Source organism: Pinus tabuliformis, chromosome 7, assembly GCF_031772625.1.
Source record: "Pinus tabuliformis cultivar Carrire ecotype Pingquan chromosome 7, CPIR1, whole genome shotgun sequence".
Taxonomy (NCBI): Eukaryota; Viridiplantae; Streptophyta; class Pinopsida; order Pinales; family Pinaceae; genus Pinus; species Pinus tabuliformis.
Window position 1 is genome coordinate 837,557,239 of NC_142293.1, and position 11,484 is coordinate 837,568,722.

The following is an 11,484-nucleotide window of genomic DNA, read 5'->3' on the forward strand; positions in this document are numbered from 1 at the left end:
ATGATTAGATCTAGGATGCAATAGTTGACAAATGCAAGACATGAGTTAATAACAAGATCCAATTTAGCAAGACAACAAGATCTCCCTTTTAAACAAGGAGAAAAGGGATACCAAGGGATCTAAGTCCCAAGCTCTCTCAAACACAAATGCTCTTATTATTATTATGTAACAATGAGAAGTCCCCTAGAGAAGAGTGAAAGGCTTTTCAAGTCAAGGAAAATTACAATGATAATGAGATCTTAACAACAACTTTCCCCTCAGGCTACAAAGTTGATCCCCGTATTATTGCAACTTGAAACACCTCAAAACAAGAGATCAACACCTTATGAGACCACAACGTTCAAATACGATTATGCAGTCCACAATAGCTCACTGATTTGGTGAAAAAAAAAGCCTTCTAGGCCTCATGGCTAGGCTAGAAATTAATGTGAAATTTAATTCTAACTTCAAGGATAATTTTTGTGGTTAAAACTTTAATGATTAGGCTTAAAAGATGTTAAAAAAATTCGTTAGCCCTCTTCCAATTTCTCTTTCGCACTAGAGAGAAAATGACTCCTCTAGGAGCTCTCGACCCTTAAGAAGATGGTCACAGATATATGCAGCCTCTTCACAGCATTAATAAATTGGAACCAGGCTTCAAACCATAAATTTTTGCTACAAAATTGCAAGAGTAAACCCCTCAAAAACTTTGATCTATCACTATAAAACAAGGGTTAGTGCATATGAAGTTCGATGGCAAAGAAATAAGGCCTTAAACCTATACGACCTAGCAAGAATAGAGGATAAATGCCTGCTGCTCCCTGAAATGATTAGCAAAAAATTTTGTGAAGCCACAAAAGTGTGCCAAACCCCTTGCCAAACAACGAAAAAAGGCTTGCCAAGCCTGCAACCCCAATTTTTTTCGAAGGTCTGCAAGATGAAATGACGTTGGAGAAACCCTTAGCAAATATTTTTATTTGCCTCAAATCTTTAAGTAATATATCTGACCTTGGGTAGAAGAGGCCTTAAATGGCTGCGACCAGGAGAGTAAGTAGGAATAGGCTTGTGAACCCAAATAATAGTGCAAATAATTATACACTAGTAAATTCAAAGGCAGATGGAACTATCAATATAAAATATTAGCAGAAAATTAAGCACAAACCATAACAAAGTTACCATGGGATTGAAGAAATACACCATAGCTTTGCCCCCAAAGACTTTTGCTTTAATTAATTAGAGAAATATTACAGAGCTTTCAAAGCCAATTACACCATCCAAAGATGTTCCAATGAGGAGCCTTAGGCTCAATTTATTGAAAAATGAGAGATCTAGATCCCTCTCCAAGTGGAAAACGACTAGGTCCAACGAAGTGCACAAATTTGACTTGATCCCGAAGAATAACAACTAATTGATGATTGATCCATGCCAAAATTTACTTAATGGTGAATGTAGAAAAAATCAATCTCCACGAGCCTTCCATGATGGATCAGGAAGAGGAGCAGGTCCTGCCTTCCATAGAGGACTTAGATCTAGATGCTCAGGTAATGTTCACAGAGGATATAATTTTGGAGAAGAATTGTAGAACTACAAGAGAGGGTTAGTATGACCTTTGACAGATTGGGTTGAAAGGAAAACTTCTAGGAAAGACTAGATGTCACTACAGGGTGAAGGTAGAGGAAAAATTTCCTCACCTCATTCAGTAAAGCTTTTGGGGACCAAAAACCTTCCAAAATGGGGAGGTATGATTTAGATTGGATCACCATATAATTTGTCATTCATCTTGATGCTTCATAGTGGAATAATTGAAGGAATCAACTCACATGAGTAGTTTTATCGGTGGGACTCAGTTTGGAAAATTGGGGTCTGATACCTTTCAGGGCTAGTTTGAGGCCTGGAATGATGTTTTTCGGGGGTAAAACTTTCCTTCTTAAGTGTTGAACCCAGTGACGTTATTCTTCGTTCGGGGACCTTTCAAATAATGCAAGGAAGACGTCAATTGGAGTTTGGATGCAAAATTAATGCCTTTTGAAAGTTGAACTATCGTGTTTGACCATCAGAACTCTAAGAGATGCCATATCAACCCCTACCACTCATGGAAAAGGGGCTAGCCACATAAAGACTATGAAGAAGATTCTAGAATGGTCAAAGTTGTAACTCTAGTTGAGAGTTGGAGGCAAACTTGTTGAAGAATCTAGAGTAGTTAGAGTTGATTAGATTCTTCTTAGCATGGTAACTATTTGTGAGGTGTTTTCAATTTTTCTTCTTATATCAATCTTCACTTATTATTATTAGTGTGTGTCTTCTTTAGTTCATCAAATAGCTACCAAAACAAAGAGACAAGAACACAAGATGTTGGCATCTTGCCAGGGCTAAAACCTCTCCCTCTTGTAGAGGAAAACCTGCACAAAATTCTTCTTATAGAGATTCCAATTGACGAATACGAAGACCGTGACCCTTGATGTACTAGCCACTCCAAGACCAAGACACCAATCCTTTTCTTAGTCACTGCTGAGATCATCATCATCGTTGTTGTACCATGACTGCTTCTTCAGCTAGATCTCTACTACACCATGATTGCTCCTATGTTGAGATCTTTCTTACTGATGTATCAATGCTACACCTTCATTGAGACCTTGATGTACCAATGCTTTACCTTCATCAAGAACCTTATCTTATCAATGAGGTCTTCATTTATCTATATATATATATATATATATATATATGCACAATTGTTCTTAAATCTCCATCTTCGTTATTATCATGACTGTTGTCATAATCATAATGATGAATGTGTCCACGATATATGTACTACACCGAGATCCTTCCTCTATCTTGAATGCCGAGGTCATGATCTCATCATCTCCTGCACTGTAACCTTCACCGAGATTGTAGCCATGTTCTTCTTGTACCGAGGTCCACTGTAATTATGCCGAGGCTATATCACAGTGACCCTTTTTCTAGACCGAAACTGCAGTGAAGTAAGCGAGAAGATTACTGAGCTTATGACCGAAATTCTGTTTCTTCCTGTACTCATCCAAGATTGTAGACTTGTCCGAAAATCTGAACTTCTGTGGTGACCCTACCTGGGTATATATAGTTGTTGCATCTCCCTAAATAAGCTGACATGTCATCTGAGCCGACAGGTCATTAAATATATTTTTGAGGCCGACATGAGTGCCTTCTTTCAGCGTTTTGCTTGCAGACTTCTTTGAGCTTGTCTTGGAGGATTGTGCTTGTCTTGGAGGGCCTTTTAGACTAGTATATATATTTACACATATGCTCAAGAAGAGCTCTTTACATGTCTTTGACTCTTTGAATTTCCTAGACCTATGGAATGAGCAAGAAACTCATTCTTATAATTTACAAAAATAACATTTCTTTTCCTTGACAAGTACAAAGATCAAAATTACATTTGTAAATACCGAACCTAGTTACACTTTCTTCAACAAAACTTGACCCTAACTGGCTATTGGACTGTGTTATAACTTGGCTTCTAGGAGGAAAAATGGGTTCCATTCATTTTTGATTGTATTTAGTTCCACAATAGATTAGAGCAACCTAGTAGTGGGAGGGAGAGAGCATGATATATGGGCTTTGTGTTCTATAGTACCCCATGGGCCACAAATCTCAGGTAGCTCCATAGAGAGTGCCTTCACCTGTATTTGCATTATTTCCATTCTAGACAAAAAAGAGTTGAGAAATCTCACCTTCTAGTTGTTTTTTCTCCTAAAAGGGCTTCCTAGAGCATATCTTGATGTTCAATGCGATTTATGTGTGTTTGAATTTCATTGTTCTCTATTTTCTGAATTTTATCTATTGCATGCATAAACAACTAAATTAATAAACAGATTTGGAATCTAAAGGAATCAACCCTTCATGGTATATATTTCGGTTTACTTTAGTAGATCTATTGCGACAGATTGTCTAGTGGAATGTCCACTACAATTTACAGATCAAAAGGTCTCCTCATAGTTAACTCCTTGGCTTTGGGAGAGTCCCTTTACTACAAGCTGAGCCTTGTACTTCTCTATGCTACCATTTGTTGCATGCTTCACCTTTTACAACCATGTGGAAACAATCATTGACTTCACAATCTCGCAAATATCATTATATATGATGGAGTTATACTCCACCAGGGCAACTTCTCATAGTTCACCTGCTAGCTCATAAGTAGGAGACATCAATTGAACATAATTCATGAACTTTTTGGTAGGATGGCTCACCCAAAAATATGGTATTGGAGCTCCAACTTTCTCCTATGCATATTGCAATGTATAGGTCATTTTCCTGTCATTCCTAACACGAATTGGAAGATATTGAAGCATCAATTCCACCTATAAAGCCTCGCTTATCTTATTTTGGAAATTTTTATTTCTATGGATCAATATTTCTGATAGTAAATGTTGCTCCCTTCTCAAGCTTTGTTGGAGGCTCTTACAACCTTGAGGGCCATGCAACCTCATCAATCTTCACATCTCTACACACTAGTATCTTCCAATAATGGAATGTTGACTATAAGCCTTGGGGGACTCACTATATCCAACAATAACACCCTTCAAACTAAAGGGTTCCAATTTGGTGTTTTTTCTCCTCCATAATTTGAATATATCCAAGACAATTGAAACCATGAAAATGTAATACTAGTGGATTCTCATCAGTGAAAGATTCGTTGGATATTTTTTCCTTCAATACCGAGGGAGGACACCTATTCAGGTTGTACACAACCATATAACATGACTCCACCCCAAAAAATGCAGGTAATTCTAGGTCATGAACCATTGCCTTTCTTGTCTCAACAATGGAATTTTTCTTCCTTTCAACAACCTCAATTTGATGCATGTTGTAAGACACTATGAACTCCCTCTTGATCCTTGCTTCTTTGCAAAAGGAATCAAACTTATTTGAGGTAGACTCTTCTCCATTATTATTTATTCATAACTTCATCTTCCTGCCTATCTAGTTCTGCACAAGAGCTATGAACTCTTAAAAATTGCTAAAGACCACGTCCTTGGTCTTCATAAAATAAATCCTTCCTAGAAGAATTATCAATGAAGGAAATGTAATAATATATTCCTTGTCAACAAAGCTAATGATATTGAGTCCACATACATCCAAACGTACTAGATCAAGAATCCCTCTATCTATGCTCACTCCTTGGAAAAATGTTGGTATGCTTGAGTGCTCACTCTAGGAAGCACACTCCTTTCTTGTCCACCTTGAAATCAAGGAGTGCCACCACAATGTCCCTTCGGAGAGGCAAAGCTCCATAGTGGAAGTGACTTAAATGTCTATGCCAAAGCTCACACAATTTGTCATTGCTATGCACCAAAGCTCCATGCTTCATAGGATATGCTAGTAACTTGTCAAGGCAACCCTCACTGCTTTGGCCAAAACTCAACTAGGATCAAGGCTATGTTTGCTAAACCAGGAACATACAATTCTTGGCTAAACCAGGGACATACAATACCGCCTATAGCTCAAGAGTATCTCTCGTTGGCATGCAGAATGAGATAGAAAACATCCTAATCATTGACTACTTAGAATCATCACCCAGACCCACTTGCATGTTGGAATCATTTTTTCTATTTTGAAGAACGCTAATATGTACATTGTCATGTGTGTTGAAGCTCCATAGTCCTCACACCACCTAACACTAGAAACAATGTTCGTGGAAAGGCACAATGCCACGGAGAAGACTGTCTCCAATCTGGATGCAAGTTCATCAGCATCCGCACTCTCTGCAAACTGCAATTGCTATTGCTGTTTACCCTTCCCCTTCTTCTGAAGACACTAAGGGGCATAGTGACCATTCTTGTGGCAACTAAAGTGTTTCACATGGCTTATATCTTTCTTCACACGGTTCAAAGATCTAAAAAGTAGTTAACTTCTCACAAGCACAAATACACTAGACAAAGTGATGCCATGATGGACCAAAGCTACTTAGAGTGATTCAAACTAGCTCATTCTCATTAATCTCTTTTCCAATTGCAGTGAGATCTTTTCTCAATTCTATGATGTTCATTACACATTAGATAGGTCACTATAATATTGGTCTTGCTTATGTGAGTATTAGTGAGCTTGTTCCTCAGAAGCATTTGACGGGACATGATGACAATCTAGTACAACACGGCCAGGGCATCAAGTATTTCCTTCACTGTCTTCTTCTTTGTGACGTGAAGGAAAGTGGTCCTTCATGAATAAGGACTATTTGCTTTGCCTTGGCCAATTACGTAGTATGTTCTGCCAAATCCTTGGGATCAGTGGGTGGTGTGACCTCTGTATCCACAAGATACTGGTGTTCAACTTCCCCCAAGAGATTTTGCAGCCTGCACTTCCATGGTACAAAGTTGGAAGCACCCTTCAACATGTGATGCTCTCGAAGACCAAAACTAGTAATTGCTGTAATGCCTAAAATCTCACTTGAACAGACATATCAGACTCAAAATAAACCAGATATGCATTTTATCTCAGGTGCAGATTGCCTGTATTAGGCCAATGAAAGCCTTACAATCACTTTAAGATCCTGGCCATCTCACCCAATAACCTGTCACAGGTCCTGGATCTACTTCACTCACTGGATCTCAGACATCATACTTGCTGAAACCCTCTGACAACTCCCCCTCATAGGCAGCGGCCCATTACACACACAGATCTAAAGTATCTCAGTATGTGTGCTCTGATACCATGTTAAGTTTCAAATCATGGTAAGCAGGATTTGCACTATTAACACCACCTAGGTAATGTAAACCTTGAAACCTTCAATCAAAATATCAAATATGAGCTAAGTTAATATACAAAAACAAACTGCTTAAAATTATGAACATGGGAAGCATGCTAAACAGAATGACTCAAAAGTTAAAACTACATCTGTATTCTATTTCAAGCTCGAAAGAAGAAAATTACAATGCACAAGCATGAAACTAAAACTTGCCAAACCAACACATTGATGTGCCCTTCATCATCATTATAACAAGCCAGGGAAAATACAGTCTATCTAGACATGTGCATGAACCACAAACTGATAGAGTCAAACCTAACTCTAATAAATCTCAATTAGTGCACCCACCTGAATGGAAATATGTACCAAAAATAGTGCACCTCATGATGATAGACAGTAACATGCAAACCTGCTGGCACCTCTAGAAATCTGCACACTCCTCTAAAGATATTAATTGCATGCTACAATTAATAAAACAATTCCAGCTAACTGGCATGCTAAATCTGAACAGCAGTTCTAAATGTGGGTTAAGGACGAGACTGGCGCGCATATGTCTCCTCACTCTCTTAACCTCTATGTGACTGCTGCACCTCCCACAGCAGGCTAGTGCTGTGCCATCACTCTGCACTCTCTCTGCTGTACACAGAAAACTGAGCGGATGGATCTGCTGGAAGCTGTGTGCGATCAAGGATCTGCTGTGTATGCTGATTGTGCCCAGCTGTGGGAGATCACTAACCAAGCACCCAGTTTGATTCTTAACACTTCTGTGGCATGTCACTTATAGGGTAATTCTTCTCCAGCTCTCAAATTGTCTTTTAACTTCCATTTTAGACAAAATCTTGTTACAAAGACAAAATATGTGGAAGAATAATTTTTAAGTAGTCTTACCTTGAATTTTTATCTCAAGTAATTGAATAGGCATACAGATTAATGTTTCAAATGATTGAAGCGAATCGAATTTGATTGGAGTTCTTGCTAATATTCAGAAGAATTATTATCATTCTTATCGAGTCTCGTCATTAAGTCTTTTTTCATTCTACTTTCACTTATTTTTACTGTAGTCTTGTGAAAGTTGTGTTTAGCTGCATACCATCTGCATGGTATTTTTGGTTCAACAAGTTTGATTGAACGGTCTTGTCAAAGTCATTAATCAGAAACAGGGGCATCCATCTCTGAAATTCTTGAAGAATGTGGCATGGAAATCATTTGGCCTTCTTTGGCTAGAGCAACACGCATCAAGATATTACCACCAATGTTCAACCAAGTTTTCGGAATGGGGAGATGCAAGAACATGGAGACGCACAAGGGGGACGTGTGGGAGCACTCCCAAATTTTAAGAAAATTCAGGGGGGATGGGGGGACGTTGGGGTGTGTGTGTGTGTGTCTCTCTCTCTCTCTCTCTCTCTATATATATATATATATATATATATTTATATATGTTATAAACATGATTCAAATTCAAATGCAATAATAAAATGCATCGATTTAAATTCATCATTCTTTATTCTAGAATCTGATTAGTACTCAGCCAAATAGTAGATATTAAAGTCTGAAGAATGGAATAGTAAATGGAAATTACTCAAACTCAAAAATAGTAAAAAGTAAGAGAGTCAAAGACTTGGTCTAAGGTCATCAGTTTCTAGAGGCAAGACTCAAAAATTAAAACTAAAAATGAACAATGGACAATGAACCAATGTTATTAGAATCGTACTGGTGATTGAACTGACCGACCCCAAAATTGGGAACTGGGAAAAAAAATAGACCAAAAAACCAATTAACTGAAAAATACATAAAGATTCAAATTTTGAAAGGAAAAAAAGTAATATTTATGTGCATCCATATGAATCCAAATCATTATACAAACATATGTGAAGTTTCTCATATATATAGCACCTAGTGTGGAAAAGCATATAACCAAGATAACACAGAGTGGAATCCATATTCGAAGCAAAAATACATCAACAAAGAGGCTCTAGATGGCCTTTATCGTCCAAAAAAATTCATGCTGCAACAAATGCCTACATATTGTCAAAACCATTACATGTATTGGGATCCTCAACAATATCACCCTCTAAGCATTAAAATAAGATAGAAAAAACTTAACATGTCAAGTCGTTATTTGTTTGAGTGATAGGTATAATTTTACGAGGGCCATGACAAAGGATTTCAATAATTTCCTTTTGAAAAACATTTAGTATGAGATGGGTGTTGGAGGTGGTCGTGCTGCAAGTTTGCATGGTTTTTTCACTTTATTATAGTCACAATTTTTTTCCTGCAATTTCTTTTATAGATAATTTTATTGATATATTATCTTACTTATGTGCTTTTACCTATATTGAAAATTTAACTTTAAGTTCGTATACAATGTCTGCTAAAACAATGCTATTAATAACTACACAGAAGACAGATGAGTTCGTGCTGAAACTTGGCCCTCGTGATTCCCAAAATGGTGTTTTATTTCACACTTCCCTTACCCCAGACATCCTTGTAATTACTTTAGGTGGATATTTTGTTTTTCCAAGGTTGCTGGCGACATTATTGTTGAATGCCTTTTAAAGACAATTTGCTATGTTATTTGTGAAAATGCACTCTGTTAGAAGAACAGCCATTGTTCTAAATTTAAGATACCAAGACGTGTAAATCTTATTGCAGAGGCATATCAAACCTGTCCACTCAGTTTGCTGGGATGCAACTGGTGATTTCTTAGCATCTGTGAGTGAGGATTCAGTAAGGGTTTGGTCGTTAGCCTCTCGTGGAGAATGCATTCATGAACTCAGCTGTAATGGTAACAAGTTCCATTCTTGTGTCTTCCATCCAAAATACTCGTCACTCTTGGTCATTGGCTGTTACCAGGTAAGCTAACAATGCACTCTTTCAGTGTAGAGATTTTTCTTGTTGACAGACATTATTGTGCGTCAAAAGAGATACACAATATGTGCTGATTTGTTCTGTTTGTTGCAGTCTTTGGAATTATGGAATATGGCAGAGAACAAAAGCATGACTCTTCCTGCTCATGAAGGTCTCATTGCAGGGTTAGCTCAGTCTCCTGCAACTGGAATGGTTGCATCTGCAAGTCATGACAAATGCGTGAAGCTATGGAAATAATATGATAGTAGCATACAGATTTGGTACTCAAGGTTGGTGAAAAATTTAAATACCTTTGTAAATGAGAGATAGTACTGAACACAGTAAGATGATTTGCCTCCACAGATATATGAAAATGAATCAGGCTACAGGAATAGCAGTTCGTGGCCCTTTCCTTTGAATGAATTTTAGGTGATTTATAGAGTTTGTAAAGGGATGTACTGTATTTCTGGTAGTCTTAAAGCTGGCCATTATTAATGCCTGGGCTTCTCATATATTATAAATTATAATATACTCTAGTGCTATGTCAACCACAGTTGTTCTGAAGGTTATCTGAATATCTTTCTTCAGAATTTCAAGAGAAAAAGGGGAAACTCTGTTTATGCTCACTCAAATAAATTGAAGCTTAAACATTCATCCTCTATGCCTTATTTATAGGAGATCCTGTCTCGTACAACTTTACGAAGATCTGAACACTTACAAGGAAGTTGAGGGTTACCCTAAGGCCTATTTTTTCCTTCCGGTTGTCACATTTGTACAATAGATACTTCAATATTAAAATTTCCATATACAGGGTATGGTTGTGGAAGGCATAAAGTCTAATCTGTTTTTGTAATTAGCTAGTAATTGGTAAAACTCTTCCATTAGCAAATGTGTTCCGAAAGTGTCCTGGATTTGTTTTTTTATGCACTCAAGTTGAAGTTACCTAAGTTTCATAGCTTCATTAAATTCATTATCAATAATTGCTGTAACCTGTTATAAAGGCGCAAGCGCAGTTAAGTGTTGAGATAACTCTGATTCTTTACTAATTTTCCACTTGCAGTTCCCTCAGAGGGCACAGATGGGTTAATTTCCCATCAATTAAATTAAACTTATATGAACTATACTTCAAAGATTGCTTTGGTTTGTCTTTTGATGAAGTCGATCGGGGGTCGTTTCTGTTAAGGAGTCCGATTCTTTCATGTTCTTATTCAATTTTAAAACGATTGAGCTTATCTTCATGTTATGTTTGGTTGGTCCGCCAAAGGTAGAATTCATATTTGTTTGATTCCGAATTTTCTTGCATTATATGTTTCTCTTCAGCGTTATTCACACATTATGAATATCTTACGGGCGCACATGAATTATACAAATAATATTAAATAGTTCTGCACGACATGTGATGGCACGAGGAGACTGTCTACCTGCTGCAAGGGGTAGAGACGCTGAATGCTAGTGTCGGAATAAGCATGGGGTATGTTGTGAGTTTCAGGAAGGAGATGTTCCAGGCAAAGAGACCTACCGGGATTCTGATGAGATGTAACTTCTGTAGGAAGTCATTCTTAGAATGGAGTCTGATAAAGAGTACATTCAATATTCATCTGGTGGTATTTTCCATTTCATTGAAAACCTTTTTATAAAATATGAGATGTTAAAAAGCTGAAGTCCCTTTTAAAACTTTCAGAAATGTGGATTCATGAGAAACTACATATTTGTACTTTGTTATAGCAGAAAAGTATAATTAAAGACTTGGGAAACAAGATCCGGAAAGCGTAGTTCCGTAGATGTCGAGATCATAGAATTATTAAGGGATTAAACAAAAACAAACAGCGAACCCAAAAACCTTTCAGCAGAAACAAAAAGCCACACTAAAATGTTGTGTTTGGAGCTGTTCATTAATTTGTTAGAAAGGGAAAGGTCAAGTGTACAAGAGAGAGAAATCA

The 11,484-nt window shown here is 37.4% G+C and overlaps 1 protein-coding gene across 4 annotated transcripts in view; it reads left to right on the forward strand.

Annotated features, from left to right (window-relative positions):
• The window catches only part of LOC149250230 (transcriptional corepressor LEUNIG_HOMOLOG-like), a 70,331-nt gene extending 60,315 nt beyond the window's left edge, over positions 1–10,016 (forward strand). For all 4 annotated transcript variants that reach the window (XM_089458975.1, XM_089458974.1, XM_089458976.1 and 1 more), the window contains exons 18-19: positions 9,350–9,550; positions 9,659–10,016. In XM_089458975.1, the coding sequence (XP_089315101.1) occupies positions 9,350–9,550; positions 9,659–9,802 (345 nt within the window). In that variant the 3' untranslated portion in view covers positions 9,803–10,016. The remainder of the gene's footprint in view (positions 1–9,349; positions 9,551–9,658) is intronic.
• The last annotated feature ends 1,468 nt before the right edge of the window (positions 10,017–11,484 follow it).